General features: G+C 40.1%; 1 protein-coding gene across 1 annotated transcript in view; it reads left to right on the plus strand.

The window, feature by feature from the left end:
• Positions 1–24,032, plus strand: part of COL11A1 (collagen type XI alpha 1 chain) — a 440,246-nt gene that overhangs the window by 415,052 nt on the left and 1,162 nt on the right. The window contains exons 44-55 of the mRNA XM_056844241.1: positions 2,331–2,384; positions 3,127–3,234; positions 3,327–3,380; positions 7,373–7,426; positions 7,566–7,673; positions 8,562–8,615; positions 8,720–8,755; positions 8,859–8,912; positions 9,259–9,508; positions 14,893–15,005; positions 17,277–17,345; positions 22,858–23,091. Coding sequence (XP_056700219.1) covers positions 2,331–2,384; positions 3,127–3,234; positions 3,327–3,380; positions 7,373–7,426; positions 7,566–7,673; positions 8,562–8,615; positions 8,720–8,755; positions 8,859–8,912; positions 9,259–9,508; positions 14,893–15,005; positions 17,277–17,345; positions 22,858–23,091 — 1,188 coding nt within the window. The remainder of the gene's footprint in view (positions 1–2,330; positions 2,385–3,126; positions 3,235–3,326; positions 3,381–7,372; positions 7,427–7,565; positions 7,674–8,561; positions 8,616–8,719; positions 8,756–8,858; positions 8,913–9,258; positions 9,509–14,892; positions 15,006–17,276; positions 17,346–22,857; positions 23,092–24,032) is intronic.

Genomic DNA, 24,032 nt, shown 5'->3' on the forward strand with positions numbered 1-24,032 from the left:
CTCAGGAGGTGGTAAGTGCTCCTTCCCTGGAGGTTTTTAAGCAGAGGCTAGATGACAATCTGTCAGCAATGCTGATTCTATGAACTTAGCAGTTCACAAGAGGGAGGGCATCTTGGCCATCTTCTGGGCATGGAGTAGGGGTCACGGGGGATGTGGGGGGGAGGAAGTTGTGAAATTCCTGCATTGTGCAGGGGGTTGGACTAGATGACCCTGGTGGTCCCTTCCAACTCCATGATTCTATGATTCTATGAAATAGATTAATACATACATCTTAAAGAAGAGATTTTAGAGTTTCCCAAATCTCATTGCAGTCAACACAGACATAATAATCTTTGCTGACAATTTACTGACAATAATAGATAACAATGTGGTTTCGTATGCTAAAAGATATCTGTAGAGGAAAACCCATGGAGTACCTTGTGTTAAGGGTATTTTGCTTGTTCACAAATAAGGCACTTGTGTGTGTATTGTATCTGACCATGATGAATAGATTTCTTCCTCTTCATTTGAGATGTTCCTTTCATTTTGCATGTAATTTGGAGATCCTTTATATTCTTTTTATGCTTTAAGCTCATTGTGTGCGGAAAGAGCTGCTGCACACAAAAAGTGTGACGCATAATGGATCAGTTCATCTCCAAGAGACTCTATCACTGTTTGACTATTTGCTGATACAGACGGGTGCACCTGCTAAAATTTGCATTTGCAGTGCAGATTGTTGCTTTGATCAAATAGGTAGAAACGTGCACAGAAATTAATTTATGTTGTTTACATCCTGCCTTTTTTTGAAAAGAGGAACTCAGGGTGGATAACACAAATTGGTGGAAACAGACCAAGGGCCTTGCTATCTCTCCTTCCCTCTCCTGCAAAGTGGCTGGCTAATGGCATAGTCTGAGCAAGCAGGGACCAGGTGGCTACTTGGGTTAATGAAAGGAGCATTCCCCCTTAACTCTCCCCATGTGTCCCTTCTGTACACGTGTCCTTATGCTTAATAGTTTGACTCAGAAGCCCAAGTTGGATTTACAAAGTCCAGGTCAGGCTGTGGTCAGTGCTACTCATCATCAGTTCAGAAGGAGGGAGGAGGATAGTGGGGAGTGGAGGGCTCAGCTGAACATGATCCATGGTATAAAACACAATCCAGCAGGGGCGAAGTACATTAAGACTTGGCTCTGGGAGCAGGCTTTCATCAAAATGCAATGCATATATGTCACCTGTTGCATGCATGTTTTCCCCTATTGGACTGGAGCAAATCTGCATAAAGCTGATCATTCCCTATGGTTGCACCATACCCATCAAGCTGTGCTCCACAGATGCCCACCGGATACAGTTCTCATAAGCCTTTAGCCTAGGGTTGCCAACCTCCAGGTGGTGGCTGGAGATCTGTTATTACAACTGATCTCCAGCTGATAGAGATCAGTTCACCTGGAAAAAACAGCCGCTTTGGTAATTGGACTTTATGACATTGAAGTCCCTCCCCTTGCCAAACCCCATCCTCCTCAAGCTGGCAACCCTACTTTAGTCAGCTTGTAAGGATTTATTTTTCACCTGGGCCTTTGCTTTGCAAGTGTGTGATAGTATAAAATATAGCAAAGTAGTACATTTGTCCATTTTTATGTTGTTATAGTTTTGAATGTTGTATTTAAAACCATTTTGAGGCATTGTTTTGTTGTGGAAAACAGAGTTTTATCAAATGTATAAATCATATGTTTGTAATCACATCATCCTTTGAACTTTCAACAGAATTTGAAATATGACTTTTTAGCCAAGGAATCAGGTTTTGCAGTTGATTCACTGTGTCTTCTTTATTACTCATTGACATTTCAGATCATGCAAGCATAACTGCTGATCATATTTTTTCTTCAATTTGATGTACATTTGAAATGTTTCATATACGTTGGGGGCCTTTGAAGAATCAAGGAAAGAGGAGGCAATTGGGAACTTTCCTTGACACAAATCTTCTTTCCCAGGATGCTTTAGCGATTTGAGCAGGCCAATTTCCCCGCCTTGGTCTGTTTTCCTCCCCCTCCTTCAACAGCCAGTCAAATGCCCTCAGCATTCCTTGCTTCTTAGAGGCCACTAAGCATGCTCAGTCCTCATCAGACCATGGTGTGTATGTGTGTATGTGTGTGTGGGGGGGGTCTTGTTAATTTTAAGTATTTTTTTTTCATACCTAGGAAACCCTCTGAGTAAGCAGAAAGCCTTTCCATGTCTTTGACTGCTCTTGTTTTATTAGCCTATTGATAGGTACTTGACCGTCAACCACCTCTAGAAGGAATGATGATATATGAGCAAGCACTTTTCTCATACATATAATTTTCTTCCTCCTGTGATAGGGACCTCCAGGGGCAGCTGGGGCAGAAGGAAGGCAAGGAGAAAAAGGTGCAAAGGTAAACTTGGTGTTTTTTATGCTACAGAAATAGCTTATTGTTTCTGACATGGTTTGGTTGGTGCTGGTTATAGAGACATCATCTTTTTGTCCCTTCTTCTGACTTGTATATTTAACATCCTAAATGAAGGATACTGGAGTGCACTAAAGGCCAGTTCTTATGACTTGGTTGAGTTAGGAAGCAAACAACTTGTCACTCAGCCATATTATTTTGCCAGTGTATCACTATGAGCTGTGTCCATTGCATCTTCATTGAATGCTATGCCATATTTGGCATTATCACGTGGGAAACAGACCAAGAGAACTGGCCCTAACAACAAAATAAACATAGATAGCTTGGTTGGTGATCTAGGTCTAGAGCCAAGCATGCTAGAAGAAAATTAAGGAGGCAGGAGCATGTGGACACACAGAATGTGTTCACATCTGCCAGATAGATCATGAAAAATAAAGAGTATGCAAGCATTTCACTGTAGGAGAGATTACTCTTACTGAAAATAGACCAGTTGGATTCACACTCACTTCTTTGCTCTAAACACACATAGAAACTGAGCAGTGTGTCAAACCACCAGAAGCAATGAGAAGCTTCCTCAGTCTTCACATCCATAATATCTTGGACTTTGGAATGCTGAATTCTTGGCCTGAACATAAGCAACTTCTTATTCTTTCAATTTCTTTGTCTTTATTTATTCCTACAGTTAAATAAACTAATAATGTCACTTTGTTCACCTGATATATTTTTATAGGGTGAGCCTGGTGCAGAAGGTGCTCCAGGGAAAACAGGCCCAGTTGGACCTCAGGGTCCTGCAGGGAAACCTGGCCCAGAGGGACTTCGGGGTATTCCTGGACCTGTGGTGAGTGCAATGAGTGTAACTTTTTAATTGCTTTCTTCATGTTTTCCATAATGTACTCTTATAGAAGAATCTTAAATTGCCTTTTCATGTAGGGTGAACAAGGTCTGCCTGGAACACCAGGTCAAGATGGCCCACCAGGTCCTATGGTGAGTACCTTCCTTTGTAGCATTTATTTTTAAAAGAAAAGGTTCTTAATCATATATCCTATTAAGGATGCTATCAAATTCCAACCTAATGGACTTGTCTGCTGGATTTTTGTTGTGGTGGTGACTGGAATGAAATTGGGTACAACCTGAACGTTACAGAATGCAGCAAAAGGTCTTTCAGGCTCTGGTAAGTACTTGAGCCATATTGGGTTTGCCTATCCCTGTATGTGCACAGAAGCATCAATTTTATCACATGACACAGCAGGATCATTGTACCTCATCAAGCCAGACTGGAGGTGTTCACAAATGTGGAGCAAGACCTCGTGCAAACCAGACTTATTCTTATGATTCTAGGTCTTGGACATGACATACGATTGATGGCACAGTGTGCTGTCAGTATCAGAGACCTACTGGCAGTTGAATAGTTAGATCTGAGTCCAATAGCACCTTAGAGAACAACAAGAGTTTTAGGGTGTAAGCTTTCAAGAGTCAAAGCTCCAAAAGGAGCTACTGGACTCAAATCTAAACGTTCAACTGAAAATAGATCTCTGACACTGACAGTTCATTGCACCATCAATCATTACGTCAGACTGTGTCTGACAAATGGAACTTTGACTCTTGAAAGCTTACACCCTGAAACTCTTGTTGGCCTCTAAGGTGTTACTGAATTCAAATCTAACTGTACTACTGCAGACTAGGGCTGTTGAGGGGGAGGATTCGGTAAAATTCGGGTCCGGGTTTATTGGTGTGTGTTTTTGGGAAACCCCGAATGCCAAATTTCCTATACTGGTAAAGATAGGAATTCAGCTTTAAATTCGGGATTCCCAAAAAAAATTGGCCATTTAAACCCATTAAACCCATTTTGCAGCTTTTCATGGCTTCGGGGGGGGGGGGCATTTTTGCAGGTAGAAGTCCCAAATGTTCCAAGTAGCTAGAAGGGACTCTCCTTGCAAGAACCCTCAAGTTTGGTAAAGATTGAGTCAGGGGGTTATGGGGTCAGGAAGGGGTCGCCCCCATCCTCCATTGAAATGCACTGGCAAAGTGGCTGTGTTCAGATGCTTTAGTGTGATCTTTGCAATGTATCTCAATGGAGAAGCCAGGCTTTAAACGGTGGGAAAATGTGCCCCATGCCTCCATGGAGATACAATGTATACAATGTATATTGAGATACATTGCAAAGATCACACTAAAGCACCTGAACACAGCCACTTTGCCAATGCATTTCAGTGGAGGAGGATGAGGGCGACCCCTTCCAGACCCCATAACTCCGGACCCCCTGACTCTCTTTACCAAACATGGGGGTTCTTGCAAGGAGAGTCCCTTCTAGCTAACTGGAAAATTTGTGACCTCTACCTGCAAAAATGCCCCCCCACCCCAGGAGCCACGGAAAGATGTTCCTGAAAAAGCCGGATTTTTATCTGGCTTTTTATTCGGATTTGCCAACCTCCCAGATTTTGCAGACTCGATAAACCCGAACCCGAATTTTACCAAATTTGCATTTATTTGGTATTTTTCCGGTTCTGTTTTTACCGAATTAACAGCCCTACTGCAGACCAACACAACCACCCTCTGAAACTATCTACTGGCAGTTATGACTATGTTTTTGGAGCCAAAGGCATCCATTTGGATAGAGCATCATATATCTAGGGTGCTTACTATAGTGATATAAAATGGAAATGAATCCTGAATTCTTGCCCAAATCACACTTTTTCAGTGCATCCCACTTCTGTCTGTAGATGCAAACCTACAAACATTTGAAAAGAGGGAGACATATGGCATGATCTACCAGGAAATTCTCTTGTGCAAGCTTTGTTGATAGTGCCTTCAGTCTCCTTTCCCCCTACCTAAAGATATTTTGCCTCTCTTAAATCCATGAAAGCAAGGATGTATATTTTAATATTCACATTCATTTAAATCATATTCCTGAATACTTGCTAACATACCTGCAGGTAAATAACATGCAACATGGGAAAATACAGACCAGGATTCATCCACTCCATTCAGCAAATTTGAAGCCTTCTTCCACCTTCAGTACCTCTTCATCCAATGGAAGAGCCAATTAATTTGGAGGAAGTCTCTTTAGGATGGAGGAAGACTTCAAACTTTGTTGAATAAATGGATGGATCTAGACCACAGATCTCATTTTCAGTGTGAGTGATTTTGGCATCTGAATCTCTGAATTTAAAGTAGCAGCTGAACTGGGTCTTGAATGCAATCTTAGATCCCAGTACTTAGTTTCATACCTCTGTAGGAACCAGGGGAACTACCCTATTAACTTACTTGCAGAAAAGGCATATCATACAACCCTGCTTGCCCAAATATGCTTTGAGAAGGTTTTTTTATATGTCTGGGAGGGGATTTTTTTTTAATTGATAGGATGGAAACTAAACAGGGTTAATTAGCTATAGATTTTTGAACATTTAATAATGATTCCCTCTTAAAGTTCATATGCCCCAGATTCGGGCCAGGTTATATATCCAGCGGACTGCATTTGTGAGCACAATAGTGCTCACAATAGTTCTTTCAAACCTGTGCCTGTTTACGGGTCAGTTATAGTTGCTTCCATATCATTTTTCCACAGATCCCCACAATTAGCAGGTAACCTCTCATCATGAGATGCTGAATCACTTTAACCCCTCTCCTCACTACTACCCTTTAAGCATTGACAAGTACACGTGACAAGGGTAATTAATACATCTTAATAAATGAAAGACTCTTTCCCCCTATAATTTGTCAGGATAGGTTTTTTCTACATAATTCTGTACGGATTAAATAATATCAGTAATATCCTTCCTGCAAATCGGAAAAGATTTATCAAACTTGTAGATAATTTTTTTCCAACTCTGGTTGTAGGGAATAAAATTAAGAAATTACTTGACTAGAAGAACCAGCCAGTAATGACAAAATCTTCATATATTATCTCCCCTGTCCTAATATTTCCCTTCTAATTGCCATTAAAATAACCTCTGTCCAACTGTTCTTAAAAATATATGAGCTTTCTCCCCTAATGATTAAATGTCTTATGAACACACTTCTCTTATATGCCTGTAAAGAATGTGGCTTGAAAAAAACTTATCAAGGATAGGTGTCAAGGAAATTGTGTGGAAGGTCTGTCATTAATTAGAATATGTTCCAGGCATTTATATTGGTTGTGAGAATGCTGATAGAGAATGTTTGTCCTGTATAAATCAGAAGCAGCCAGGTTCTAGAATTGCTACTCTGTGTTGTCGAAGGAACTGGGTCAACAGAACTTTAAATACCATATTTTTTTAGCTTTGCCCTTGGTTTAGCTCCTCCCTTTGATCTGCAGCAATATTATTGAAAGAAGAAAACCCCAAAGAATATTAGGTTATGCTGAATTCATCAAAATGAGGAAGAACATAACCTGTGATGCAGAGATCCTTGTCTGTACACTGAAAGACCTCCCAACAAACATTTGATTAAGACTTTCAGGGGATTCACCTACTTGGTGTGTAGCAGGGAGGGATAGTGGAAGTGTCAGAGAAGATTGTATTGATTATATGTATTGCCCTCATGGTTTTCTCCTCACAAAGCTGTTTTATTTGTTTGTTGGGGGAGGGGGTTGCATCTAGAAGGATGAGCCATACATGGAAGCCTGTTTGTCTTGCTAGTGCTGTTTAACTATAACCACAAGCAAAATAAAGTTAAAATCCCAAGAACGTATCAGAATACTCATTTAAATGGCTCATACATTTAGTAAGCTTTCTCACTGCTGTGAGGAGATTTCAGATGCCCTTTAAGGTGGGGTCGGAATCATGAATGCCATTAGTGCAATGACCTCCTGTGATAAGCACATTGTAAGGACACGTTCTTAAAGGTCACCTTTTGCCCTTTGATGCATGGCCTGACATCTTCCGTTGAATGCCTCAGAATGTGAGTTTGTCTGCATCTGAAGAACATTCAGGTAAATATCATGAACTACAAAAGGCAGCCTTGCCTTCATTTAACATTATTTTCTTTGATGATTCTAGGGTCCACCTGGCTTGCCTGGGCTAAAAGGTGACCCAGGTTCCAAAGGTGAAAAGGTAAGCAAAAATATACTATTTAGCATATAAAGCCTTTGCAGTAATAGCTTCATACTACATTCTTTCACAACATAATATTTATTCAACTTGATGTGCTTTCAGACATATTATTTCACTCACAGCATTTTATATATTTTAGGGACATCCTGGTTTGATTGGCCTGATTGGACCTCCAGGAGAGCAGGGGGAAAAGGGTGACAGGGGTCTTCCAGGCACACAGGGTACCCCTGGGGCAAAAGGAGATGCAGTGAGTAGTACCAAAAACAACAACACCTTCCCCCACTTCTCTTCTCCTAATATATTGTTTCTTATATATTGAGTTTTCACCTTCCTTAGTCTACTTTGAACTTGGTGTTTTATTTATTTATTTGGAGCCGCTCACCATGAAAGAACCATCACCTGAAAAGACGCGAGCAGAGCCACCATTCAATCTAACCATGGGGCATCGATATAGTTCTATAATTACATGAAAGTGCAAGTCCATGTAATATACAAAATGCAGTTGGGCAGCTGCCTTACACTTGTGCAGTTTGTACAGGAGAATTCACTAGACTATACCCACGTTAACAGGGAGAAAAACAATTATCCCCTCAAATTCAAGCACAAAATGTAAAAGAATCCTTCTCGGTAAAAGATGCTCCCTACTTTAATCAAATTAAACTGTTATAATACCCAAACTCTTACAATTCTAGTAAGCTATAAATGGTTGCTATTTTTTAATAAATGAGAGGCTGTGCTAAGTCTTCCTGCTTACAAATGTGGTTATGTTATTCATCAATGTTACGTACCAAACCTTCCTAACCTTTTGAGGATTTTTCTCTATTTTTTTCTTGTTCTTTTCTAGAATCCGTCAGCAAAGTAACCATGAGCTTTCCATAGCTTTGAAATTGTTTGACTCAGGCCTTATCATTTCTTTGACAATTACAGAAATCCCCCTGCAAAAAATTTTGGGGCACTGCTGCATAGCATGTGTATATTTTGCATGAGTTTTTGCAGTCCCCAGCTGAGTTAGCAAAACGTTTTTTTATCCTTTCCAGGAGTAAGGTTTGGTTGTTGTTGTTGCTGCTGCTGCTGCTTAATGTATAAAGCAGAGACTGACTAGAATAATGAACCTTTCTCCCCCCGCCCCCCCCAGGGAATTCCTGGTCCTGCTGGCCCTGTTGGTCCTCCTGGGCCACCTGGTTTGCCGGTAAGTAGGTGCACCAAATGAGTCTCATTCCTCATTGACATATTTATCACATTTGCACAAATGAGGCATTGTCTAATAACATATTTGTGTTATTTTTCTTTTAGGGTCCTCAAGGTCCAAAAGGTTCTAAAGGTTCAACCGTAAGTAACTTCAGTCTCCCTTTTCCACTATGGATATTATGTTGTTTCACTCTTTTTTTTTTTTTTGCACTGCTAATGTGGAGTTTCTTGTACTACTTCACAGGGTCCTAGTGGTCAGAAGGGTGATGGTGGTTTACCAGGATCCCCTGGGCCTCCTGTAAGTAAAAATGTTTCTTACGTAATGAATGTTGTTTACACTGTGTTAAAAACATTTCTGGTGTTTGCTCTCATTTTCTTCTGGAAGTTTGTCTGAGCCTGGACATCTTTCCAAAACAATTTTAAGACATTTCTGTATGTGCAAGCATTCTTTTGTGCACATATTATAAATGTGTGGCTTTATGTATTTTGATGTCTTATAATCTTTATGGAGCTGTCTTGGGGTTCTTTCCCATCCTGCAAGAACAGTTGTAGAATCTCTCCAACTTTCCATCCAAGCTTTGATTCTATTTATGTGGCTTAAAAATAAAAGAACGATAAAAGGTCATTGGTTTTGTTATCCCTAGGGCCCTCCAGGTGAAGTCATTCAACCTTTGCCAATCCAGTCACCCAAAAAGATCAGGAGATCTTCAGATGCCATGCAAGCAGATGCAGCTGATACTATCCTCGATTACATGGATGGCATGGAAGAGATTTTTGGTTCACTGAACTCTTTGAAGCAAGATATTGAGCATATGAAATATCCAATGGGGACTCAAAACAACCCAGCCCGAACATGCAAGGATCTACAACTTTGTCACCCAGACTTCCCAGATGGTATGTTAATGTTTTATGGCAAAGGCTAATGTATTGAAGTTGTGATTTGCTTAAGCTATAATGTCAGGTCATTTATTCTAGTTAAATGGTTAATGTAGTCTCTAAAGAAAACTAAATGAAATGTTAAAACCTTTCACATAGGTTAAAACACAAATGTTAAAACCCTTTATAAATCTTAAACATCATGTGAAGGAACTCTGTATCGAAAAACAGTTTAGTGTTTTAAGGAAGAAATAGTATTTGTAAAACATAGTTTGGTGGAGTATGAAAAAAGGGTTTATAGTGCAGCAATACTGCTTCAAGATTAATGCAAAATTATTTTAAAATAACCTCAGAAGAGCAATACTTCAGATTTTCAGGTTATTTAATTGAATGAAGGAGTGCTGGAGGGAATGTTGTGCCATTTGCTATCTTTGCTGAGTGGCATAGGAGAAGGGGGAAAGAAGTTTGCTAACTTATCAGTGGATCCTGCTAGCTGATGGCAAGAGATGGGGAATACAGAGGGGGGGATGCAGATGCCCTCATAGTATGCCTCAGAGACCAGCACAAAGCGATGATGATGATCATTATCACATGAATTACTTGTTCGTAGGTCATTTCAAAATCTATCTAGTGGCACCTCGCTTCAGAAATAGTCCCTGTCTTGTAAGGTGATGATAGGCAAAACAACAGCTGTTCGTTATCTACCTAGGGAAATGGAAAACAGCATGAACACATCTTATAAATATACATATCTCAGGATTTATGATAGATGTAGGGCGCAAAGAACCAGATTGCTATCATACTTTTAGGAAAGCCTCTGTTCTCCCCTTCTTGGCTAGAAAACACCATTCACAAATAGAGACCCAGGACAAGCATTTCTGGGCTTAACTAGTTTATTTAAATGGCTTATTTACATCATAAGCTATTTTCCTATTTAAGGATGGGCTGTGCCTTTCACGGCTACTATCATTTGGGCAACTCCACCCTCACGCCAGATGCAGCCACAATGTACTGGTGACTTTCTTTATCCTCACGTGCACATGAACTCATTCAACGTGCTGCACAGACAACTAAGGGTTTGGTTGATGCTGCTCAGCACCAAAAACATTCCCTCCCAGCTAGGGTCGTGCAAAAAAAATAAAAATAAATTTGGGTTTATTGGGCCCGATTTTTTCCCAGTAAACTCAGAATAAGCCGAATACCCATACTGGTGAAGGGGTATTTTGGCTTTATTTCTGGGTTTACAGAAAAAATCCTGGTCCGTTATAATCTATGGGGATTTTTTTCTAAACTCCTGTGGGGCATTTTTGGAGGTACAGTCACATTTGCAGTGTGGTTGCAAAGGACTCTCCTTAAGACGGTCACCAAAGTTTGGTTAACTTTGGGACAGGGAGTCCAATTTTATGGGCCAGCAAAGGGGTCACCCCCATCCTCCAAGCATTTGCAAGCTGAGCTGACCATCGGTTTTTAGGTTCAGAAGTTCAGCGTTGCCGAGCTGGAAAGAGCTGATTGGCAGGCTGGTACCTCAAAGTCTGTGGGCTCCCTTCGTATTTGAGGCGTATAGTATGATGTCCATGCAAATTAACTTCCAAATTGAGGATAAAGGCTTAAGTGCAAGAAAAATAAGACACAGAAAACATTTCTTTTGGTAGCAAATGACATCCTGTGAACAGTCCTTTATCATAGTCATCAAAAATCTGATTTCAAGAAATGGTCACGGTGCTGGGAAACGAAGCCACTACTCAGGGTGACCTTTTTGAAAGCAAGTTTTCATGGGGGGGTTGTGATATCGGAGCCAGCTGATCTCGACCACGGGGGCTGTTCTGAAGGAGACTGCTCATCCGCGCTGGTGAGGAAGTCTCCTTCAGAAGCCTGGTAGTGTGAGGAGCTGTCGAAGATGGTTCTTTTTAGTTGGAGGGTATATCCCTCCGGACAGGACTGGGTGAGCCCTATCTTTTAAACAATTCTTATGCTTGATCCAGATTAACCCACTGAATGGTGATGGTTGGTCGGACCAAGTAGGCTTTGATTACACGACCCCTTCCTCAAAAGGGCCCCAAGTATGGGGCCCTAACAAAACCAGTCAAATATAAAAAAATGGGAGGAAGCACAGAGCCATGCATCTGAGCAAAGGCGAATAGCTGAATCCGGGAATCCCCTATTCAGATTTGGGTAGATTCCTAGGTTTTGGTATTCAGTTTACAGCTAATTTTGGGTTTATTTTCAGTTCAGGTATATCGATATGCACAACCCTACTCCCAGCCAACCCCACTATACATGGAATGATGGACTGTTGCATAGACAACCTTTCATTGTACGATGTTCCCTAGTTCTCTCCCTTTTGTGTGTGTGAGTGTGTGTGTGTGTGTGTGTGTGTTCCGTCATGTCACAGCTGACTTATGGCAACCTCATAGAATTTTCAAGGCAAGAAATATTTGGAGGTGGTGTGCCATTGCCTGCCTCTGTGTCATGACCCTGGTGTTCCTTGGAGGTTACCCATCCAAATACTAACCAGGGCCAACCCTGCTTAGCTTCTGAGATCTGACCTGGGGCTATCCAGTTCAGGGCAATTCTCCCTAGTTTGCTGTTAAAAAGGAAACCAATTTACAGTTCTCTCAGATAAAACTTTTAACCTTCTGGTAACCTTTAAATAGAGGCTGGTGTCACACACTCTTCCTGCTTCATATTCATTTCATCACTATCCATTTCTCCTTCATTAAATCCTTTTCTCTGACGGAAACAACAAAATTAAATGATGGTGAATAACTGAATAAAAGTTATTGGTTTAAAGCAGGGGTGGGGAACCTTTTTTCTGCCAAGGGCATTTGGATATTTATAACATCATTCGCGGGCCATACAAAATTGTCAACTTAGAACTCACCCCCACGCATTCTGGCTCTGCCCCCTTTAACCCCTCTATTGTTGCCACTTCCGCCCTCTTGTAGTGCAGAGGGAATACGTTTCTCCACGGCCCGGGCGGGAAAGGGTTAACACAGTTTCTTAGGCGGTCCTAGCAGCTCCATAGCTAATGATTCTTCTGCTAGGGGGGAAAAAGGTTCATTTTCTCGGCAAAACAAACTCAAATCTGCCTTGAATAGAGCTATTCCTGTCCATGGGAGGGGGAAGATCGCCAGTCTTAGATCCTTCTGAGCTAGAGATCTGCCAGGACCCACAAAGGGCCAGACCAAATGATTTCGCGGGCCTGATACGGCCCCCGGGCCTGACGTTCCCCACCCCTGGTTTAAAGAATGAAAAGATAGTTGCCTTGAGGAAGAATTAAATATTTGCATGGTATTCCGTGTACCATGGAAGGCCCAGGCTAAAACAAACTTGGAAGAGGATTAGTATTTGGATGTGAGACCACCAAGGAAGTCTATGGTTTGCCATGCTGAGGCAGGCAATGGTAAACCACCTCTGTTTTTCTCTTGCCTTGAACAACCTATGTGGTTGCCATAATTCAGCTGTGACTTAATAGTACTTTCCACCATAATAATTTATAGTCTTTGTTTGTTGCTTATGAACCCTGTCTTATAATGTTGTGAAAGACAATTACTGTGACTATTCTGGCACAACAAGCTTTGTGTTCAAGGCAATATCCCTCTTCTCCCCACATGAGGAAACATCTTCATGTTTCTAAGAGCTGAATTGTACCTTCAGAAAAGCAAATAAATCATCCCTGTTGAGGCCATTTTATTTCATTTAAAAGCTCAGGAAATAGAATGATTGCTTGCTAAACCCTATTTTTTTAAAAAAAGTAGTTGTGATGCCCCTTTCCCACTCACAGATTGTCTACCACCCTCTACTCCAGGTAGGTTTCACACATTGGCACCAAAACTGTGGGCAGAGGAAATATCCCATGGAAAACAACTTTTTCCTGAGACACCCTAGTATTCATCACTAGAAATCCAGCCACGAAACTCCAGTGCCAGTATTTAGACCAGTTCCTTCCTGATCTTTGGAGGCCACAACATATTTATTGATAGCCCGCTTTTTTCTTTACTGGCTTACTTTTTCTTCAGTGAAAGGGAAAGGGCTAGAATGAGCCCGCTGAGAGCAGTCACAGAGGAAGCGTCCTGCACCTCTGTGCCTGTCCTTCCTGTAAGCTGTGGGGGGGGGGCATTGCCCTGGCGCACTAAGCTGAGGGCTGGGACTGGCTGGGCTGCTGCTTGCCCCTGCACCACACTTGGCTCTCCTCTGAGCAGCAGGGCGAGGGAGCGGTAAGTTTGTAAAGCTCTGCTGGAAGACCCCAGTGGTGTTGGTGGGGCAGGAAGACAAGTAGAGAGCTAGAGAGCCAGAGGGAAACAGCCCCGTGTACTCTGGGTACTTCTGCTTGTACAGGTCCTCTACTAGTCCTTGGTTTTTTTTGGGGGGGGGCAAATAAGGGACCACAGCACTTTGAAGTCTGTCTTCTCTTACTGAAGTGTGATATATCTTTGAAAACTTGCTGCTTGTGATTACTGCTGACAAGCAGTGAGGAATGTGGCAGGGCAGGCAAGAAGTCTGGCCAAAGGTCCAGTAGCCAGTCTCAGAGATAGATAACAAGTTCATAGAGCAAAAAAACATTGGAACTGAGCCAAAGAGAAGTCCAAGGCTAGAAAGAAGCATGGTCAAATTCAGGCATGATGTCAGTCCACCAGGCAGTCCAGGGCAGAGGTATGTAAGGAAGATCAGAAAGAGGGCAAGAATCAGGATTCAAACAGTCTTTGCACTCCAGACAAGCTACTCAGAATGAAGAGATCACCTCCAGGCCAGGTCTTATTGGATCCTTCAGTCAGTGGCTCCCAGGCAAGGCGTGCCTCTTCTGTTGGCTATCTTCAGGAGGGCACTGTGCGCAGAGGAGATTGGGCCAGCAGCTTTCGTGAAAGCAGGCATCTCACATGGCACACACAGCAAGGTTTTGGAGTTGCTCACCCAAGGTTCTGTGAGTCCCCATGGTACTTGATACTGTAGTGGAAAGTGCCATCAAGTCACAGCCTGCTTAGGCAATCCCACAGGGTTTTCTAGGAAAGAGACAAACAGAGATGGTTTGTCATTGCCTACCTCTTCATAGAAACCTTGGAATTCCTTGTTGGCCTCCCATCCAAGTACTGTTTAGCTTCTGTGATCTGTCAAGATCAGGCTAGCCTGGGCCATCCAAGTCAGGGCACCATACTATGTGAGCTTCTAAATCCCTTGCAATGCTATCATAAAGTTTATTTTTAAAAATGCCAAAGTTTTTGGAATGCAAAGTTTGGACTTGTGTTTTGAGAACAGGAAAGAAGATTGAGAACACTTTCCTCTTTGTAAAGGCACAAAAAGTCTCATTTTATTATTAAAGTTTTTGTGTTCTCATTTAAATGACAGCAGACTTGAGCGTCAGTTCAATCGATTCCTCAAAGTAATTCTCTTCTTCCTCATTTCAGGAGAATATTGGATTGATCCAAACCAGGGTTGTTCTGGAGACTCTTTCAAAGTGTACTGTAATTTCACAGCAGGTGGAGAAACGTGCATCTATCCCGATAAGAAATCAGAAGGAGTAAGTACCAAGCATTACTGTATTCACTCTTGACTGTTCCTGTTGTGTTGCTTCAAGGCTTGGACTAAAACAGAAAAATACTATTACATTTTCATTCACATGCCTCTTCTTGCAAGATAATTGCTCCATTTCATTTACATAAACTTGAATATGGTAGCAAAATGATAATGCAACATGAACAAAGATCCAGGCCCCTCCTCCAATTCTGTTCAGATGCTCATTTATACAGATGTTTGCTTGCTGCACCTGCTTGCTAACTACATTTTTGCATTGTCATGCCACAGCTGTACAACCATTTTTAACTTGGGCATAAAGCTCAGGCTAAGCTCTGTAAAATGAAACCTTTTTTATCATTTCAAAGTATTCTTATACTTAACCCTTTGTGGAATCATCTGTATATGCATGCTGTCCTTCTCCTAAAGAGTAGCCAATTGTTGTTGCTACCAAATCTTTTCATTTTGTCTATGGTTTGCACTGGTTATAGCCATAGTATAAGCTTCTGCTCAAATTCAGCAATGGAGATCCGCACATTTAAGCGGTTTTACATATGCATATTATTTCCTGGATTGGGAATTATGGACTAAATTGGATGTATATCAAGGTTTGCATTCAGATGTTGAGAATGCAGTCCATCTTCAATTAACTGTGTTGCATTATATGTCCATTCTGATGTCCATTTGAAAACACATCCTTGTCCATATTTCTTACCAACTACTTTCATATTACCATCTTGTTTATGCATGGGTAGGACTGGATTGGGTTCTTCAGCTGGTTTAACAGTTGTTCACAAGGAACTCTGGGAATTAAAGTGCTTTGGGAAATTGGGCACTGATACATGGAAGAACTTTTCAATTTGAGTTTGTTGGAAGGCAGATGCATAGAACCACCCCCAAGGAATTTGGTTTTAGGTGAAATTCGATGACATTTCTATTTGACATCCACATTGTTATGGTCTTTTTTTTTATGTCCACTGGCTCATTTTCTGGGGGCGGGATATTTGTAATATGATGTATCTATGGCGTCTCTCAACAGTGATATTAGCAAGGATATATAAAATCTCTGACCTGGATAGCCCCAGGCTAGCCTGATTTTGTCAGATCTTAGAAGATAAGTAGAGCCAGCCCTAGTTAGAATTTGATATAAGCTGTGAACCAAAACTTTTTAAAATAATTAAGATTTTTTATTGTTTTTCCACATAAAATAGTATATATAACAGCAAACTCCCTGTGACCCTACCAACCGCCCTTCCCCTACCCTCTTACCCAAAATAGCCTATCAACAAAAACAAAGTACAAGCTTCATACAGGCAGCTAAGAGCAAAGATTAAGAAAAGAAAAAAAGAGGGGGGAATTGTGAGTGAGAATGGGGTGGGGATATGAGTGAGAGGTGGTAATATGGATCCAGCTAACCATGGAGTGGAGAAGGTGAGGCATTGATGCTTGAAGAAAAAACAGGAAATCTTGCCAGATGGAAGTGAAAGTCTCAGGAGCTTCTCATCTGTTGTATGTGAGTTACATCGATCTCAAGTAATAAGTGAATTATGGTACTACATATAATTACAGAAGCTAGATTGCTTTATTCAAGAGTCAAGAAGCAGGAAAAAGCTCCTCAGATAAAGATTAGTTAGACAGTGTTAAAGATCTGTATGTTCTATTGGGACTCTCAACTTATCAAAATAGAAGTGACACTGGAAAATTAGATCTGCTTTGGCAAGAGATAATATATGGAAATATCTCTAGGTCAGGTTTAGTGGTCACTAAGCTATAAGAAGAATCTCTTTCTTTATTCATGTAATTTATTAATTTAAACTGATTTTGTGGTTTTGTTTAAGTGACTTACAGCCCATTCCTGAGAATTGGGCCAAAGGTTCTTTGGAGGCGGCATGACCTTGCCGCCAGCATAAGTGCGTGAAAACAAAAAAAGCTGCGAAACGGCTTTTTTCGTTCCCCTGGCATGAGCGAATCGGCTTAGGAAGAGGCGCCGCTGCACCTGTTACCCGCCAACTCCGCATGCCGTTGTTTTAGGAATGGGCTGTAATGATGATTTGATATGTATACTTTATTCTTTATTTTTTTAATCAATCAATGCATCGGGTTACTTAATATATAATTTGAGAAGATATAAAATTATCTCCCACTATGATTAGAACTAGGGAGAAAGCCCTTTAAAAAAAAAGTTTAATTTGGCAGTGTTTTATGTAGAACCCCATTAATTCCCACTTCTTTCTTGTCTTCACAATTAACATTAATGTTTTCTGTGCTTCTTTCACAGGTAAGAATTTCATCGTGGCCAAAGGAAAATCCAGGAACCTGGTTTAGTGAATTTAAGCGAGGCAAGCTGGTAAATGAGCACTAAATTCCTTTAAAAGTAATATACAATATGGTAAACACACCAAAACCCAAATGCAGTGTGTAGAAATAGGTGTATGGACATAGGCAGAAATGCCCAGAAAGAGTTCTAGTGCCTCCAAGGACGCCTTTCTCCTGCTTCTTACTCTCTTTTTTAATGTAATTAGTTGATTTATAACTCGTTTCATTCCAAGCATATGGGTTGCAACTGTAAAAACATTTTTCTGGGAGTAAGCTCCATTGAATAAAATGGAATGTACTTCTGAGTGTATGGAATAAAATGGAATGTACCTCATTAGGCTTGCTTTCATGGTCAGGTAAACAAACATTCACACCTGTGCATTCCACATTTGAGGGAAGCCAATAAGGATGCCCCTCTGTGTATCTTTAAGACATAGATGGCAAAATTAAAAGGGTAGATTATATAGGATACACAGAGTTGCCAGCTTTCAGGTGGAGGAAAATAAAGACACCTCTGCACCCGTATCAGGAAGATGAGAAAATCAGTACAGGAGTATAGCTGTTAACAAAGCCAAATATATTGTAGCTGTATTTTTCACAGTATGTGGCAAAACAACCACCCTTAACAATTCTATATACTACAATAAAGGATGTACAATTTTACATAACAAAATATCCAAGCAGGTAAGATACAATGATATCTTCTATCAGGTAAGTAAGATATCATTGTGTCTTACCTGCTTGGATATTTTGTTATGTAAACTGTACTTCAATACTTACCTGATAGAAGATATCATTGTGTCTTACCTGCTTGGATATTTTGTTATGTAAAATTGTACATCCTTTATTGTAGTATATAGAATTGTTAAGGGTGGTTGTTTTGCCACATACTGTGAAAAATACAGCTACAATATATTTGGCTTTGTTAACAGCTATACTCCTGTACTGATTTTCTCAGCTTTCAGGTGGAGCCTGGAGGTCTCCTGGAATCACAACTGATCACGAGACTATAGAAGTTGTATCCCCTAGAAGATAAGAAAACTTTGGAGGGCAAAATTAATGGCATCACATCCAAACTGAGCTCCCTCCCCTCCCCAAACTCCACCCTTTCCAGACACTACTCCCAAACCTCTAGTAATTTCCTAAACCAGATTTGGCAACCTCAATAGGTACCACAAAACACAGGCATGGAAATAATCTCTAATATATGTTGAGCCTGTAGTAGAATTTGTGCTACAGAGCCTCTGATACTTTTTCTATTTTTTTGTATGGTGATTCATATATCTAATGTCCCCCACCACTTTCAGGAATGTGTAGTAAATAGGTTTGCAGCCTGGCTGGTGTTGAGGAGGCAGATCATTTGTATAAACCAGCATCTCCACATGGGTAGTCAGTCAGTGGCCACCTTAGTTCCAGCCTGTCTGTGAGCCTAGATATGGCCACACATGTTCCCAAAGCTGATTGTTTGGGAACCACTGTTCGTTTTCATGGCTTCTGTGCAGTCCCATGTGGGACTGCACAGAAGACCATTCAGCGCACAACAGTTACATGTAAGAGCAACACTGTTTTTCGTTTTCATGGCTTCTGTGCAGTCCCATGTGTGCCTGCACAGAAGACCATTCAACGAACAACAGTTACAGGTAAGAGCAACACTGTTTTTCTGTAATGTTGTGGCATTATTTTGCTAACAGTTTTTATTGCAAAGGTCCTTGGCCTAAACAATTAATAACATATTAATTCCTGTTTGCTTTAAAGCTATAAAGATGAGCTAAGAAAGATTTTCTGTTGTAGGAAATGCATACAATGACCATCTCTAAATGCAAAACTCAGCTGTTTTATTAAAAAGAGGAAACCTGCTTAAAAATAGTTCACATTGGCGTTCATGATTTGGAAAAGGCTAGTATATGTGCCAGCACATAATTCTTTTTTTTTATTGCTTTTTTTATAATAAATCATACAAAGAATACAAAAAGAAAAGAAAAAAGAAAAGAGAAAAAAATATAAAAGAAAAAATACATATACAGAGCATTAATTATCTATTGATACATTGTTATTAATATAAAAATCCCATAGCGCCCTGGATCCAAATCCCACCCCGCACCGCAGTGCCCTTCACCATTGGACTTCCGATGGAGTGTTGTGACAATATTTTAAAAAAATTCACTTAGTATACATTAGTTAAAATCACATTGAACTATAATTCGTTAACTATACTTTTAAAATCCATTTTTGCCAATTTATCCCAATATGCAGTGGCCTTTGACCATGTAGATTTAAATTCCTCCGTATCTTTACCATGTAAAGATACTGTAATTTTGGCCATCCGCATATACATCCATAATTTTTCTCTCCACTCTTTAATTGAAGGTTTATTTGTTTGCTTCCATTTTTTAGCAATTATAATCCTTGCTGCTGCAAAACTATATTGACATATGACTCTGTCACCTTTGTCTAAATCTTTATTTGGAATACCCAATAAACAAAAGGCGGGATCTCTCTTAATTTTTAATTTGATCAAATTATTAGTCTCATTCAGAACTAATTGCCAAAATCTCCTAATTTTTTTACAAAACCACCAAGTATGCATAAATGTACCTGTATCCGTACCACACTTCCACCAAAGGGCTTTATCATCTTTTTTCATTTTACTTAGTAATACTGGGGTTATGTACCATCTATAAAACATTTTATATAAATTTTCTCTTATTTCATTCGAAATAGTAAACTTAAATTCATTTTTCCACAACTTTTCCCAAGTCTCCAAATCTATATTATAACCTAAATCTTTCATCCATTTCAACATAACTGGTTTGATCCTTTCCTGTTCTAAATTCAATTCTATAAGTACTTTATAAATCCTTCCTATCAATCCTTTATTACCCTTTAATAATATTGTCTCAAATTTAGATTTGGTTTGGTTAAATCCCAACCTATTACCCTTATTAAAAACATCCTTTAATTTATAATACATAAACTAATTTTTTATCTGAAGATCTTCACGTGTTTTCAATGCCCATAACCCGTCCCTATATTCTATCATTTCTCTATAATTATTACAATCCAAATTTAAATGTGCGCCTCTTCTCATAAATGCTTCTATAGGGTTTATCCACCCGGGAGTTTTACTTTCAAAAGCATCTTTATATTTATTCCATATTTGTAATAATTTTTTCCTAATAATATGAAAATTAAATTCTTTATTTACTTTCTCTTTCTCATACCATAAATAAGCGTGCCACCCAAATCGCAATTTGAACCCTTCTAATTCTAATAACTTTGGATTCTCTAAGAGGATCCAGTTTTTAATCCAGGTGAAGCAGGCTGCTTGATAATACATTTTCAGATCCGGTAATCCCAATCCTCCCGTTTCCTTTAATTCTATTAAATTATTATATGCAATCCTATGTCTTTCTTTACCCCAAAGAAATCTCATAACATCTTTTTTCCAATCTTCAAATATCTGTACACCTTTCACTATTGGTAAAAAAAAGCATTTTGGGTAATAACATCATTTTAATTACCGATATTCTTCCCCATAGTTTTCCCAATTTACCAAATCTTTTTTTATTTGTTGCCATGATTTACATAATTATCCTGAAATAAATTAAGATTATTATTCGATATCCATATGCCTAAATATTTAAGTTTATTTTCAATATTAAATCCCGTCTTTTTAATTAATATTTGTTGTTGCCAGCGCGTAATTCTTAAATTATATCCAACTGACAGTAATTGTTTTAGATGATATATTCTTGGTCTTGGTCCCCTCAATGTGTAAGGCAATGCTGTTACATTTCAAATAGACATGCTGCTGAATACTTTATTATTTTCATGGTGCTTTTGCTAGAGAACATATGACTGAACATCAAAACACATTGCTACTAGAAAATCTCATGCTGGCAAAAGACCCTTATTTAATTAAAATTTAATTAAAATTTTCCAAATCAGGTTTTCTGATGCCAGTTGAGCCGAAGCTGTATGCACGCAGTTTGCAATTGATTTGAAGTACTAATGAAGGAACATTGTCAGTAATAAAAGTATTTCAGCTTCTCCGTGGTATACAAAGAACAATATGTTACTAAAATGTTTATCTAAACATTTTATCCCATGCTTCCGCGAAAAAAATTAAGGTTCTTCTTTCCCCATTTTATCTTCATAAGAATCCTGTGAAGTAGGTTAAACTAAAAAGTGGTCCAAGGGCACTCTGCAAGCTTCCATAGCCAAGTGGGGATTCAAACCTGAATTTCCAAGATCCTTATTCAGCATTATATGCTTCGCTGGTTACCAAACCATGTTCAGATTTAAATTTGTTTTTGATATATTTTGGTTTTATTTAGTTTGCACTTGGAGAGTACAGAAGTCAGAGAGGCTTGTCCCTCATTTCTTATGATCCTTCCTAGTCAGAGGTTAATTTGTTTTTATCTCTAAATCTCCCTGCAAATGTCAGGGGGAAAGCACCTCATCTGCTCGACTACTGATACCAGGGTCCATTCAATATAACTTGGAATCACTAATCTCTAGGTAGGCTGCCTACTCTGAACTTTGTTCTCATACAGATGGTGCACAAGCTGGTGAGCACGTTCCCATCCACCATGTTCATAATAATAGGTCACATGGACACTCATTGCAGACACTCACATGCACTGAAGGCAGAACTGTGATTTCCCCCCTCCCTCTGTGGTGGTAGTGAAGTATAGAGTAATTATAGTTGCCAGCAGGCCTGGAGGAGAATGTCCTGTCCCCTACATAGAGGTTTAATGTGCATTATTGAGCAGGTGAAGCTTTTCTTGGGATGGAGTTAAATCACATCACCTGGTAAATGGTAGTGGAAAGTGTCTTGAAATTGCAATTGACTTATGGCAATGCTGTAAAGTTTTCAAGGCAAGAGACGAACAGAGGTGGTTTGCCATTGCCTGCCTCTGCATAGCAATGCTGGATTTCCTTGGTGGTCTTGCATCCAGATCTTGCTTCTGAGATCTGATGAAATCAGGCTAGCCTGGGCCATCCAGGACAAGACACCTAGTAAATAACATCACATTAAGGGACAGGACAGTTTTCTCTGGGCCTACTGGCAATAAGCATAATTCAGATCTCAGGATATACTTACACCAGCAGGAAATGCCTGCATGTATTAAGGCCATGCTGGAGGAGGACATGCATATGTTTGTTTGCCACAGGAAGAAGACTTTTGAGCTAGGGAAGCATATAAGCAGGGCCACTGAGTTACAATGAACTGAAGCTGTGGCCCAGAAGACCTGGTTCTTGCAAGTTTGCAGCATAGTCTTTGGGATAAATCTCTGCTGCTGACAGCCACCCAAATGCATAATCATGTTGTGCTGCATAGAGAGCATCTCCTTACTGATTTATAGCCTGCCTGCATTCTTAATGGGACAACGAAGTGGCTTGTGTCAGCTGATTTAGAAAAGAGGCCTGCTAATGTGTACTTGTGTCAAATATAATCTTGCTTTGCACTTTGAAAGGAGAAATCCAGCACATGCTCATTTGCCTGGTTTGTGGGTCTGTTTGCTTTTCAACTTCCTCAGCTCTCGTATGTGGATGGTGAAGGCAATTCTATTAATATGGTCCAAATGACATTCCTTAAACTACTGAGTGCCTCCGCCCGACAGAACTTCACTTACAACTGTCATCAGTCCGTGGCCTGGCATGACACTTCTTCTGACAGCTATGACAAAGCACTAAGGTTCTTAGGCTCAAACGATGAAGAGATGTCTTATGACAACAATCCTTACATCAAAGCCCTGCATGACGGCTGTGCAGTAAGTATAAGCCCAGGATGCTCCCTTCTGCTTTGAGATGGCAGCTTATCTTAGTAAGCAAATGAGTTCAGCTTAATGCCATTCTTATAGAAGTTTCCAAAGGCCTTTTTTTTTCTCTGTTACATATCCTTTCTGTTTTTTTGCAGAATTTTTTTTAACCTATGCACTATCTGCCCCTCTTAAAAAGAAACTTTTAAGCTTCAGAAGGGGGGGATGTTCACTATTACTTAAAGCAATGCAAAGAGAAAGGAGCAGACAATGGCAATGTGCTGTTATAAATGCACTGACAAGGGCAGCCATTGGAGGAACAGTATAAAGAAGCGAGATAGTAATTGGAAAGCATTTGTACAGTACAATCTGCTTTACAAGATGAATGAAAATAATTCTTCAAATGGAAGTTCCCCCTTCTCCATCCTAGTTTTAATACAATTTCTCTCTAAAACTGATGGGCGTGAAGTCAGTGCCAAAGCTCTTAAAAATAGCTTGTATCTCTTCTTCATATCTGACAAGCTGCTGCTTAAGTGGCAGTGCAATCTGATATGAATTGAATGGTGTTAGAATTAAAGAATATGTGAGATGTTTACTAGTACTGAATCGCTGCTCATTTAACCCTAAAGAATCCCCCAGTGTGTTTGCATAGTTCTGGTCCATATGCGTTGTATCTGCTCCTTGACACCTGTATATAGAGCCAGCGTGGTGTAGTGATTAAGAGCTGTGGTTTGGAGCGGTGGACTCTGATCTGGAGAGCCGGGTTTGATTCCCCACTCCTCCACATGAGCGGCGGAGGCTAATCTGGTGAACTGGATTTGTTTCCCCACTCCTACACACGAAGCCAGCTGGATGACCTTGGGCAAGTTACAGCTCTGTTAGAACTCTCTCAGCCTCACCTACCTCACAGGGTGACTGTTGTGGGGAGGGAAAGATAAGGTGATTGTAAACCG

The sequence above is a fragment of the Euleptes europaea genome, chromosome 2, assembly GCF_029931775.1.
Source record: "Euleptes europaea isolate rEulEur1 chromosome 2, rEulEur1.hap1, whole genome shotgun sequence".
In the NCBI taxonomy this organism is placed as follows: domain Eukaryota; kingdom Metazoa; phylum Chordata; class Lepidosauria; order Squamata; family Sphaerodactylidae; genus Euleptes; species Euleptes europaea.